The sequence below is a fragment of the Macrobrachium nipponense genome, chromosome 6, assembly GCF_015104395.2.
Source record: "Macrobrachium nipponense isolate FS-2020 chromosome 6, ASM1510439v2, whole genome shotgun sequence".
Lineage (NCBI taxonomy): Eukaryota > Metazoa > Arthropoda > Malacostraca > Decapoda > Palaemonidae > Macrobrachium > Macrobrachium nipponense.
In genome coordinates, this window is record NC_061108.1 from 62478262 (window position 1) to 62492346 (window position 14085).

Below are 14085 nucleotides of genomic sequence, written 5' to 3' on the forward strand. Positions count from 1 at the left end.
CCCTAAGTTCCTTTAGGAAAGCTAATGCTTTTTTATCCTTTGTCCTGAGCTTGAGTGCCTTCACTGCCAAGTAATCTGTCAGGTCATAGAAAAGCTTAAGTAAGCCAAACATGGTTTCCATTATTGCAAACGGAAAATTCTGGGCTATTATCAAAACGACAACCGGAATTCTCTCCGTTTTCTAATTTACTTCACAAAAGTTGACAGATATGGTTTAAATGCAGCTGGTGTTGAACGAACAGCCTAATGCGCTCATGGTCACCATGTATCATGGCACCAAGGAGACAAGAAGTGGCAAAAAAAGAGGTGCTTCTTGAACGGTGATAAAAGTCTACTCATAACAGAAGACTCAGGGGCACTTACCATCCTCTTCATTTGGTACAGTGAGGCTAAGGTACTTGTTTGACACTTTACTTGCGCTGCACCTTTCGACACATGGCACAGTGTCAAGAGGAAGGATAGCTTCTCCAACAAATCCATCCTTGACCAGTTGAGACGTTTTCAAAGTGAACAACAGAAGACCAACTTTAGCGCTGTTGCCCTTGGAACTGATGTTACTGTCGACAATAAAACATTTAATCGAATCATATCTAATTATAAGAGTAAAATTTCAAATTTCCAAATTTGACATTTTCTATCATATAAGAACCACCTTTAATTCACTATAAAAAAATTTTATTGATTGCAGCATAAAAATACAGCATTCAGAATATTTTGGTTAAAAAAGTGTAATGCATTAGGTACGGATATATGGTAAATTGTGTAGTCCCCTGCAAGGCGAATTTAGTATAGCATTTTCTTTTTAATCAATATTTAAGAATGGTAATAATTTCTGTGTGTAAAATTACTGAAGCATGAAGAATAATTATGTAAAGAATTAAGATCTCGATAACCTCTCGTTTGCCCTGAGAAATATCTAATGCCTTTTACAGCCTGCACAAAATGAAAGTGAAATAGACATCTAAATTTAAATACACACACACTCATGTATATATACACACCACACACACACACACACATATATATATATATATAATATATATATTATATATATATATATATATATATATATATATATATATAGAAATATATATACATATACCACACAATATATATATATATATATATATATATATATATATATATATATATATATATATATATATATATATATATATATATATATATATATGTATATATATATCTATCTATATATATATATTATATATATATATATATATATATATATATATCTATATATATATATATATATATATATATATATATATATATATAGATATATAATTATATATATATACTTATAAGATATATATACATATACATTATATAATATATATATATTATATATATATAATATATATATATATATATATATATATATTATATATATATATTGTTTGTTTGTTTGTTTGTATGGTGTTTTTAAGTTGCATGGAACCAGTGGTTATTCAGCAACGGGAGCAACGGCTTTACGTGACTTCTGAACCACGTCGAGAGTGCAACTTCTAGCACCAGAAATAAACATCTCTCACTCCTCAATGGAATGCCCGAGAATCGAACTCACGGCCACCGATTGGCGAACTATATAGTGGGAGATATACCCTTAGGTGATGTCTGGGGTCGTCGCTGAGCCGCAGTAGGTTATGTTAATTGTCTTAATCCTCCTCATCGTTGCTTTAAGGAAGATATTGTCTATATGGTCAGAGTCTCAGGCTCCATTGTAAAAGCTGATCTTATTATCTTGTTGTTTTATCAGTGAAGATTACACCATTTGACATTTGTATCGACAGCTGCTCTTGTATAAAATTCGGGATGAGTTCCAATCCATGGTATGGTTCGAACTATTGCCGAACTATTTTGTCCATATCTAACTGAGCGTTTATGTTGAGTTAATCTCTTTAAGCCAGATTTACCTATATCCATAGTTTGACTTATCACAGTCCCTACAGGGGATTTCATAAACTCCTACATTTTCACAAACTGGTTTCTGCTGGACGTTAATCAATGATTTCTCCAGTGTGCTTGGATAAGTGAAGATGAAAGGGTTGGTGTGGCCAAAGGTTTTTGTGATCTCTAGTAAATTGTCCACGTGAGGGATTACGATTTTGTTTGTGTATTTTTCCTTTTCTTTGCTTTATGTATGGCTTTTTCTACTATGTGCCTGGGGTATTTTAACAAGATAAGTTGATTTCTGATTGTTTCATGTTCTTTGTTAAGAAATTCTGGGGAGCAAATTCTCAGGGCTCTAAGAAATAGGTTACTTGCTATGCCGAGTTTAAATGAAATGTCATAATAGCTGTAAAAATTTATATATGAAAGTGAAAATGTCGTTTTTCTGAAATAGTGAATTTGTAGCTATTATTAGCTCTGATGATTATGACATCTGCAAAGGGGATTTGGTTATTGTTTTCCCATTTACTTTAAATTTTATGCTCGGGACTAAGGAATTTAATTTTTGTAGAAAGATCGAAATTACCCCACTCACTTTTCCAGTATGTTAAGATGTCGTCTACATAACGAAGCCAAATCATATCTGTAGGTTTGATAGGGTTTATAATTACTGTCTCGAAATACTTCATATATAAGTTTTCTAACACAGGACTGAGCGAACTCCCTATACTGTAACCGAATTTTTTACGGAAAAGACGATATTGGTGAAGCAGAGCTCTAAAAGTTGCATTATTTTATTCAATTCTATGGGGAAGTGGTCAGCAAATGGCTGAAGTTTATTTTTGAGGAACGTTAGTACATCTTTTATGGGTACATTGTGAAATGGGAGTCTACGTCTAGGCTGAGAAGTTTTACATTATGTACGGGGATATTGACCAATCTAAATTTTTTGCAAAAGTCCTCGGTATGTTTTATATGGCTAGAGGAAAAGGTGCCTAGAAAGGGGAATAGTAACTCAGCTAACCATTTTGAAATTCTGTAGTTAAAAGCTCCAGCACACGATATTACAGGACGGAAGTGGATGTTGTCTTTGTGAGTTTTGGGGAGGCCATAGAATTGAGGTAATTTGGGATTGATTGCTTTAAAGTTTTCCACAATTTCTTTATTTTTCTTACTTCTACCGATGTTTCTGATTTTTCTGAAGAAATCTATTGTTGTGGCTAGGGTGTCTTGTTAATTTCTCATAGGCAGTTGTTGATAGAAGTTCTTGTCCACTAATACAATTTTACCAACTTTATCTGATCTAGTGATTATAATATTTAGTTTGCGGAGTGAGTTTATAGCTATCAAAAATGTTTTAGGTAGGGGTGTGTTGTTGTGTCTGGTTAGGATGCTTACAAGAATTCCTTTAAGACATATTTCGTCTTTCTTGTAATTGCTTTTATCAATGAATTTATCAAATGTTACTAGGAAGTCGAGTTTATGTTTTTTATCAGTTCAAGGGCAAATGACAAACCTAAGCTTAAGACTATGGATTGGCTGTTAGTTAAATGGCACGTGGATAGGTTCATTATTTTGCTTTGTTGACCTAAACGATTCCAAATACTATTTTAAATTAATGAGTTAAGTTTACGAAGAAGCCGTTTGTAATGAATGTCACTATTGACAGCAGCGGGTGGGAGGTAACTGGAGCAGTAAACAACAACCGATCATTGCATTCAATATCAAATACGCTCGTACTTTACAAATGTCTATATTCGCCAGTTATCCATATCATAGTCAAACCAAAATGACTATGGACAAGTAGTACGTTCTAGACGTTGCCATTTTTCCTAGATTTAATTCATAAAACCCTGACCCAAGTTTGGATGTGAAGATGTGGCAGACACATCGCCACACCTTTCCATGCTAGGTCTGAAAAAGAAAACAGCTGGACATTTGTTCTGCTTATCTAACCGTGAAAGATGTAAAATGAACTGAAATCTGAGAAATTGAAATCTTTTAGTAAACTGCTTTGATCAAAAGGTAGGGTGAAGATGATACTATAGAATCTTTATTGCTCCCTTATCCCAGAACAAAAACCTTCATAAATTATTTTCTCAGAATACACAACATGGACATAATTTTCTAATTACCAGTATTTTTATAAATTATTTGATGCTGGTGAAACTAAATGATAAAGAATAAAATAACCTTCATTCTCTTGTTGTATCAACCAATTATATTTAATTATATGTTTTTGATAAAAATCTGTTCTCCAAGAACTGATCGTATTTGCAGTCATTATTATGAACCATTTTACTATATTCGTCTCCGTCTAAATTAGAATAAAACTATAATTGTTTTCACTTTTGACAGGAAATCTTGTCTAACAGCATACAATAGGAAACAGTCATGGCACTTGCACAGTTACCAGTAATAAACAAATATATCTTCTCAATTATTCCCCTCAACTTTAGCCATAACAGTCAACAGTGTCGCAACCCAAGCTTAAATACGAGCATGAGCTCTGGAAAAGGTGCAAATAAAATGTGAACAATGAGGAAATCAACGCTGTAGCTGAGCAACACCAGCACTTGGAAATCTGGCTAAGGTGTCTGTCCATCTCTGAAGAGAGCAGTGTGAAGGAGCACTGACTTTGCACTTATTCATAGGAGGCATTCATATTTATACTTACACTTCACAGCTTTCTTCAAAGACTGGGGACTGCTGCTTTTTCTGGGTTTTCGTCTTCCATTTCATGTCTGGAAACCAATCAGAAGGAACCACTTTAGCCTGAACATAAGTGTCAGGGACCTTCGAGGGACTTTTGCTACCAGTTGGAGAACTAGGAATATTTCCGTTCTCCTTTCGTTCACTTATGTTTCTGGCCATGATGACCTCTGAATGGAGTTTCCCGCTCTCAGTGAAATAAACCTGAAAAACAGAAGTCAGGAAGTAGTAGTATAATGTACCACATCACGCTTTTTCCAAGCTATTTTCATAATGCGACTGAGGTTCAGTAACCATAAAAGCTATACAGTTATTTAGTAATATACGGATATGCTATCCTGCGCCCACAGACATCAAGGCATTATCAGAAACGGAAAAGTGGAAAAAACATAATGTTCTGTGATTTTTCTAACCTGCGAAGCAAAAGGTTACGGATTACTTATCATTTTATTATCATAATCGTTAGATCAGTAGTAATAACACATAAAAATCCAAAAAGAAATTTGAAGTGTTCACAGCGATTAGTTACGCATGTATAACATCATGTAGGATACACTTTATCTAAAAAAAATTTAATAATGCTATCCACAGAGGGGAAACATGTTGCGCGAAAACATGGATGACTATCACGACACAAAAAAAAATCTTTGATGCCCAAAAGATCTTTCAAAATGATGACCATTTTTTCAACATCAGAAACTTGGGAGTCTTCGACAATGCGGAGTCGTGCGTGCTCATTTTCTTTACCTCCTCAGTGGCATGTAATTTATTTAGATAATTTAATGGAATTTTTTTTAGATAATTTAACGGAGGTCAAAAAGACTTTTCATCAGTTAGGTTTCACATGATTAGAGTTGTATTTTGGAGATTCACTTTTCTTTTATGTAATGCTTGCTACCTCCTTGAAACAAGTCATAGAGTGTCCAAGCAGATGCGAGTATGAAGGAGGCGCCTCCAGAGTACGTTCTGGTCAGATGTTTGGCGAAATGTTGACAAGCAGAGAGGTAGTCAGGCCTTGCAACTTGGGCTGAAGGGGAGCGACTCGAAGGAGTGACATAACGAGGGAGTAACACCTCAGATATAGTAACTTTCAAAGGAGTGACAACCATCCAACCAATATAAAAAATATGTTAACAATTCGTGGTTCTACTTTTTTTTAATGAAATCTTAATCATTTAATATTTTTTCATTATTTTTAGTTACTTTGTCACTTCCTCCCTATGCCACTCCTTGAATACGGTATTTATGTCACTCCTATGAAATGTCGCTTCTTTGATAACATAGCCCAGGTGAAGCGGGACCCGTAAAAGTTTTTTTTTTTCACCTTTATTCATCAAATATACATTTACAGTTTTTTACAATTTACAATTTATTTACATAAATAAAATGAGAAATTAGCCCCCCCCCACCCCCCCACACACACAAAAATGGACATATTGCGAAGTAATTTTTTTTTTTTTTACATTTTTCCCCAAGTGCTTTTAACAATATAAGTCTTGTTTTGCACATTCTACTTTTTATACACGAAATCATACTTAACTCATCTGTTAAGGGCATTACTTTATGAATATACCTAATTCCAGTTATATATTCACTTATTAAAACCATTGCTGTATTTTTATCTTCTTTTGAGTATGCTTGAAAATCCAGTTTTAAAACCTTAAGAAAACGTACAGAATTTATTTCAGAAACTTGGCTCAGTAACTTTTTTATCCGGTTTACAACTGTTCCCTTCAATTTACAAAAATAAACTAAATGTATAATTATTTCAGCCTCTCCACAATTACTACACAGATAATTATCCGTTACTTTTATCATAAATAACCTATCCCTTATAGATAAGACTTCATGGATATCCTCGAAAAATATTTCTCTATTTATTGGATCAATACACTTAGTATTAAAATTTTCCCATACAACATTCCAGTTAAAAAACGTATAGTTTTCTTCAATATTTGTCAGAATTGATTCACCATTCATCATGTAACAATAAATGTTTTGATTTTAGCAAAGGATAGTTCTTTATCTTCATTACAGAATGAAATATCTTTATTAAATTGTCGTCATAATATGGAGTGTTAAAAATCGTGGATTCCTTAATCTGTTAAAATCAACAAGGTAAGAAAGTCTCAGCTTACAATAATATGCCGTGATTTCACATCCTATTACTATTAATAATACATTTGTAAAGGCTGCTCAAAAGCCTGCACTTTGCTTTCACAGTCAGATTTACAATCCCGCATCCTCCTTGACTCTTTAGGAGGTACATAGGTTTCCTTTTGATGAGTTGATAATTCCTATTCCACAGATATTTGAAAATACACTTTTCTATACATCTACCAGCATCAGCTGGAACTGGATACACCTGAAACATACCATGCCTTGGATAGTACAGTTACATTAACTAGTACACTCTTTTGGAATAAAGTTAGTCTTCGTTTATAAAGTGACCCTAACATTTTCAAAATATTATCTTTGATGTTTTCCCAGTTCAACCGTACAAATAGTCCATAATCATTGTTATGGATTATACCTAGGATTTTAAAATTGCCCGTTTTCCTTTCTATCCCGGTTTCTGGCCTGTCAACTTTATCTTTCCATGATCCAATTCCCACCACTTGCTTCTTCATACTCATTAATGACCCGTGAAGATTCCTTAATATTTACAATAATAGTGTTATCATCAGCAAAGCCAAATACAATAGTTTTTAACCTATTTGGAAAGTCTGGAGAAAATTTCTTCAACCTAAGCTTCAGCATTCTATACAACGGTTCTTGAGCTATAACAGATAAAATCATTGATAATGGGCAACCCTGCCGAACAGACATTCTTATAGGAGGAAATGTGTCAGATATATGGCCATTTGTGTATATGCAACTTTTGCCATCCTTATAAAGCATTTTATTACGTTTACAAAATCTAAAGAAAATCCAAGTTTTGACAGCGTTCGAAGAGAAAGTCCAGATTAACCCTGTCGAATGCTTTCTACCAATCTAGGTTTACTGGGGCATCTGGCTTGTCCTCATTATTCAGTAGTATATTATATCCTTTAACAAAGTGTTACAATTATAATTATTTATTGACCTTCTAGGGACAGTGCAGAACTGGTCCTTTGACACGAATGTTAAAAGCATTGATTTTAATCTGTGTGCCACAACCTTTCCTATAATTTTGTAATCTACATTTAACATAGTTATAGGTCTCCAGTTATTAAGATCACACTTAGCTCCATCCTTTGGTACAAGCTTCACAATTCCTTTATTTGAGTCTTTCCAAATTTCAAAATTAGTATATGAATATCTCAGTACTTTCATTAATTCGTTTTTCTTAATAATACTCCACATATTTTTGTAAAATTCGATAGCTAATCCATCCATACCAGGGCATTTCCCCTTTTGCGTTCCATATATAGCTTTTCAAACTTCTGTCTCTGTAACTTCAGCCTTCAGGGTTAAATTCATGTCATCATCTATGACAGCGTTCATGGTTTAAAGAAATTTATATTGAGTTAACAGCTTCTTCTTTGTATAGAGTTGTATAAAACTTAAATGTATTTCTTTGTATAGACTTTGTGTCTGATACATATACACCCTCCTTTTCACAAAGTTTAACGATACTCGTTCTCTAATTCTTTTCTTTTCCTATCAAATATGTAGTTATCCCTTCACCATTCATTCTTTCATCAATTCTAGCTCTTATCTTAACCCCTTCGTATATTTCATCTTCAATCAGATTTATGCTTCCTTTTTTGAAAACTATTGCAGTTGGCAGAATGGATCCAATAACTTCTAAGTTGACCTTTTGCATAATTCCACCAATCCAAAATAGAATGAAATTGTAAATCACCTCATTTCCCTTTCAAATGGCCCCAAAATAAACAAAGTTTTCCATTGTTATAGAGTCTTAGAATATTTGTACTGATTTTCCAGTTTCCCTTTTCCCAATATTCATATCTTTGTCCATCTTAACCTTAACCCTTAACACAATTATAATCAGACCAATTCAGTGGTATATTTTCCGATTCAGTTACATTATTTCCCACATCTCGTACATTAGTATAGTTAATATATATATATAATTATATATCTATAATAATATATATATAATAATATATATATATATATATACATATAGATATTATATTATATATATATATATATATATACTATATATATATATATAACATAGATAATATACATATTATATATATATAGATATATATATAGATATATATATCTATGATAGATATACAATAAATATTAATATATATATATAATATAGATATGCTATAAATATATATATTAATAATAGTAAATATAATAATTAATATATATATTATATATATAGTATATATAATAGAATATATATATATGTATACATATAGATATAACTCTCTCTCCTATATATCTCTCTCCATATTGACTTCTCTCTCTCCTATATCTCTCTGATATATAGATATCTATAAGTATATACATATAGATATATATATATATATATATATATATATATATATATATATATCTATATGTATAATCATATAGATATATATATATATATATATATATATACTATTATATATATATATATATATATATATATATATATATATATTAATCGGAAATCTGTTCCTTTATAGGTACATTTTACACTGATTATTTGACCCTTTACATCCATCTCATGATTCAGAACCTTCACTCTTGACTTTTTATTGTAATGATAACAGCTGTGCCTCCCTTCAGCTAGAAAGTTGGATTCAGTATGATATCGCAATGCTTTTCAATATATTCAAGTTGTGATATTCTTTGGCATTATGTTCTTGCACAAATATTACATCTAAATGATAAAAATACATAAAATCAATCAACTTAATTTGCTTATGACCCATACATAGACCATTAACATTAATAGTTGCTACATTTAGGTAAGTGAGGGCTCCAAATATAAGAAAGAATCTCTTCATCACTCATCTAATTTAAAACGTTTATTCACAGGCAACTGACTTGTCTCATCTTCAGAACTACTTTTGGGTTCAGCGAGCACTGATTTATCTTCATCCACGTTCGGCTCGGAGAGAACACCACTATCCTTGGTTAACCTCAGACAAATGCCCTTGCTTGGTTCGTCACTAATGGTAGTTTGCCACTCATGTTTCCAAAATCTAAAACTCTATCTATTGTATGTTCTTCGTCATATTCTATATTACTTCCTTCTTTTGCTTCATGTTCCTGAATTTCACTTTCCACTTCTTCGATTGGCTCCTCTTCATTTAGTACTTGACATAATTGAAAGTCTTTTTTTTTCGATATCAGCCTCATCAGCGTGGATTTCTGCTCATTTGTTGAAATAATAAATCCTTCGTCAGGTGATACAGGGCTTTCCATAAACCTTCAGCTGCTTCGTCGTCTTGTCTTCCCTTACGCATTTCCACTTCATTCATTTGTCCATCTTCAGTCCTTGTCCCAGAGGACGTTCTCGTGCTTTCATCACTTATGCTATGGTCACATCTAGACGTATGTGCTGCTACGTGCAGTTTACCTATTGATTTTTGGGAAAACGTGGCCCCACACCTGCGTCGAACCTGCGTCTTTTTGAGCACGTAGCTAGGACGTAGCAGATTGGTGGAAGGATCAACAGATTCTACGTCCTCCCTACGTGTTAACTAGACGCAGGTAGAACGTAGGTCGGACCTGCGTGCTCAAAACAAGTACTTTCGTGTTTTGACGCACCCTAGCAGAAATATAAATAGAAATGAGAGGATCAAATTTTCATTTCTGCTGAAGCATTCGACAAAGAGTGTTGCTACAATAAAGCCAATCCTTTATATGCCAATGCTGGTCATCGCAGGAAGCTCCTGGAAGGGATGGCAAAATAGTTGCACTGCGACAGTGAGTATAGTTTTATGTGACGAACTTTCGAATTTCCTATAATTCCTATGAATAAGATTGCATAATGCTATTGCTTTATATAGTGAAAACCTAATCATTAAGCTATAAAAAATATTACAACTTTTGAAAGTTTACACTAGAAAAAAATAAACTATTATCATTAAAGTCATAAAAGAGCGAGGTTTACTAGCAGATGTTGATGCGGGTCAACTGATGATGATGGTAATGACGCCGGTTCATTTATACTTGCCCACCACTGACGCAGGTCTAACTTACGGCAAGCACAGGTTGTCTGTGCGGCACAGTAAGATGCGCGTACAGTCAACCTGTGCTGACCGTGAGCTGACCGTAGGTCCTGCGCAAGTTCTGCGCAGGTTTTTTGGCCTCCAGACCTCGTCACATCACCCTTGCAACACGTAGGTTCGACGTAAGTCTGATGTGGACCACAGATTCTTAACGTGCTTGTTGCCAGGGCTCTGTAGAATTCGTAGAACATGTACGACCAGCAAGATCGTAAGTTGGACGTATGTAAATGTGAACAAAGCATTAGTAAGTCTAAATGAAAGTTTCCTACGACTCGTTCCTCCCCTCTTTCCCTCTTTCATTCTGCGACTTTGCTCTACCTTCATGCTCTCCGTCCCCTCCTTTATTGTTCACATTAGATGTATTCTTTTCATTCCTTTGTATTTCAGGAAAATAACCGTAACTAAAAATGTAATTTCTCTCAGTTAGATATATATTGCAGTCCGTCACTAGATGATCTTCTTTGCCACATTTGTAACACGTTCTTCTCTGTCCACTGTTCAGAAAGGTTAAATTGTAGCCACCAATATAAACAGACGAAGGGATATTTTCTCTATCCTCATCTTTGGCGTACGAATGCCACTGAGTAAACCTTTGAAAGGTCCAACAGCATATTTGTTATGCCTTAAGTGTTCTACTTTTCCATACCTATTCAATCTATCTATTATCACTTGATTGTCCATCTCGAAAGGTGCGTTCCTTATTTATACAAATGACACTTGCGAACCTATTTCACCGAGTCTGTATCATTTCTCTTAATAACCTTATCCTCAAAATTCTTCACAACATCTATATTACCACAATCTTATTTCGATTTATATCCTTCTATGCCACTCATTCTTAATTTCATATCCCTGAATAATATAATACAGTACCAACCATTTCCATGGTTGCATAAGGAGCTGTAAAATTTCTCCTGAGAGCATTGATATTATAACCCATCTTAATGAACCCACTTTATTTGTGGGCTAACTGGCAGTACTGTTTAGCCAGGGGAAGGAGGGAGGGACGCCTCGAGTCACTAAATCCCCTAAGCAAATAGCCTCAGGGCATATTCGTTTACCGGCCAAGACTTCTTTACTACTGTGCATTTCAAGACCGTGTCTAATTGATTTTCGTCGATAAAATCTTACCAAAGCATCGGATATGGACAGTGTTTCGGAAATAGCTATTTGAAGCCACACCCTAATTAGCAAAAATATGCTGTGATGTCTAATGTTGATAATTAAGGTACTAATCAGAGTAAATCAAAGAAATTTAAAGGGAAACTTAGCTAAATATAGTAGGCTCGCAGATAGAGGCTAGCAATACTACGTCATTGTGAATGCTCTCCCACTCATTGATATACTTTATGAATGAAGGCTCAAATGATAGTGGTAGTAGTAGTGGTAACAGTACTATATGAAATTCGTATATTGTTTCACACACTCCAACCCCCAAGTAAAGTGAAATAAGGGAATGGGCATTCAATGAGAATATTAATTGTGTAATACAGTCCTATGGCGCAATTCACGTTTCTTTTATCTTGAAATATACACCAAGCCTTCCTTACACACTGTGTGAAAACCTTTGTTACACTGGACTTTCAAGGGTACGTAAAGTATCGTTCAGACACCGCGAAATTTGCCACACGCCGTAGGGCCTCCCTCTGTGGATAAGGACCAGTGTTTAGCCAATGAATAATAATACATGAAAAGTATTGATGATATCATTAATCATAATGATAATAATCATATTAATATTCATTACAGTTATTATCATTATCATTGTTATTAATATTATAATCATAATTATTGTTAATAGTCATACTTCGGCATTAGAGAAGAGGGTGATAGAATATATATAAATATAAATGCCGTATACGTTCACATAAATATATTGACAGATATGGCTACATACATAAATACATATATACATAATACGCAAATGAAATGTTATATATATATGTGTGTGTGTGTGTGTGTGTTTTGTGTGTGTGTATGTATGTGTTTATGTATCTATTAGGTCAATGGAATAGGTAAGTATTTAAAAATGGTCGTTGCAGCTGGTCAGTGAGATAGTTTATCAGCCAGGAAAATTCGGGCATTGTTTATTTTTGGTCTCAAAAGTTAGAAAGGCCTTGAAATAAACAAAATGTTTGTATGTCTCTTTTTCATACTTGTCAATCATTGTTTTCTAATAAACATTATTTAAATATTATTTTGCATCAAAGCGAAGGCTTTAAAAATCTTTATTTTCTATTACTCTAATTTTGATATATGAAATAAGTACAGTTATTGAATATAGATGCCATATCTTTATATACAAGAAGGATAAAAATATGATATCATTATTTGGAAATTCGCAACACTGGAGAATTACTTGATTTCTCAGATCCATTGAAACAAAAGGCTGTTTTTTATTGCTGTTTATCTGGTTCATAAATATGGGGTATCAGATGCAAGTGAAGGTCACATGTCAAGTGAATTTTTAGAGTAACTGAATCGTGGTGGCCTTTGTGTTCCTACACTTGGCAAAGCGTTCGTTGTTTATAGTGCATTCCATTTGTTTGAGAAATTAAGTGAGCCGAGAAAATACTGTGGATATTACGTGGATAAGCTTTTAGAAATGATTGATTCTTCTTTGGCAAAAAAAAAAAAAAAAAAGAAAGCTTGTCAATCTCTCAAAAACATTTTATTTGAGGCAAATGTTTTAAACAATTTCGATAGAGGGAATGAACTAGGCTGCTTAAGGAGACGAGAAAACCTATCAAATTAAGATTAATGAGTAACTGAAAATATGAATTTAGATGCCCTCTTTATTTTTCCATAGCATTTTTGTACTGATTTATTTCTCTTATATCTTGGAACTAAAATGTTACGTAAATTTATTAAGCCCTGCCATATCCAAGATTATTTGTTTTACTTTTCTTGTAATTGATATTTTTTCCTATATTGGTATCATATTTTTATCCTTTTGTATAAAAAAATATTGCATCTCTATTTGATTTTGTACTGATATCATGTATTAAAATTAGGGTAAAATAAAAATAAAATTAATTTTTTTACCCTAAGCTTTGATAACAAAATAGTATTTAAATGGCGTTTATTAGAAAACAGTGATAAAAGACTTTCATTTTTTGGGAAATCAATTATCATATAAAAATCTTAAGTAAACACAACAAAAAGTTAATGTAAAAGCGTTTGTTGAAGCGCGCTACCCCTTTTGGGACCCAGCCTTTAGGACCTAAGCAGCGGAGTCGGCAGTCCTCTTTTCAAGTAGTCTATGACACAC

At 33.3% G+C, this 14085-nt stretch overlaps 1 protein-coding gene across 10 annotated transcripts in view; it reads right to left on the bottom strand.

The window, feature by feature from the left end:
• LOC135216350 (protein unc-13 homolog 4B-like) overlaps positions 1-14085 on the bottom strand; it is a 255589-nt gene that overhangs the window by 12178 nt on the left and 229326 nt on the right. For all 10 annotated transcript variants that reach the window (XM_064251577.1, XM_064251583.1, XM_064251585.1 and 7 more), the window contains 3 exons: positions 4589-4827; positions 364-557; positions 1-75 (listed from right to left, as the gene is read on the bottom strand). The exon at positions 1-75 is cut by the window's left edge and continues 44 nt beyond it. In XM_064251577.1, the coding sequence (XP_064107647.1) occupies positions 1-75; positions 364-557; positions 4589-4827 (508 nt within the window). The remainder of the gene's footprint in view (positions 76-363; positions 558-4588; positions 4828-14085) is intronic.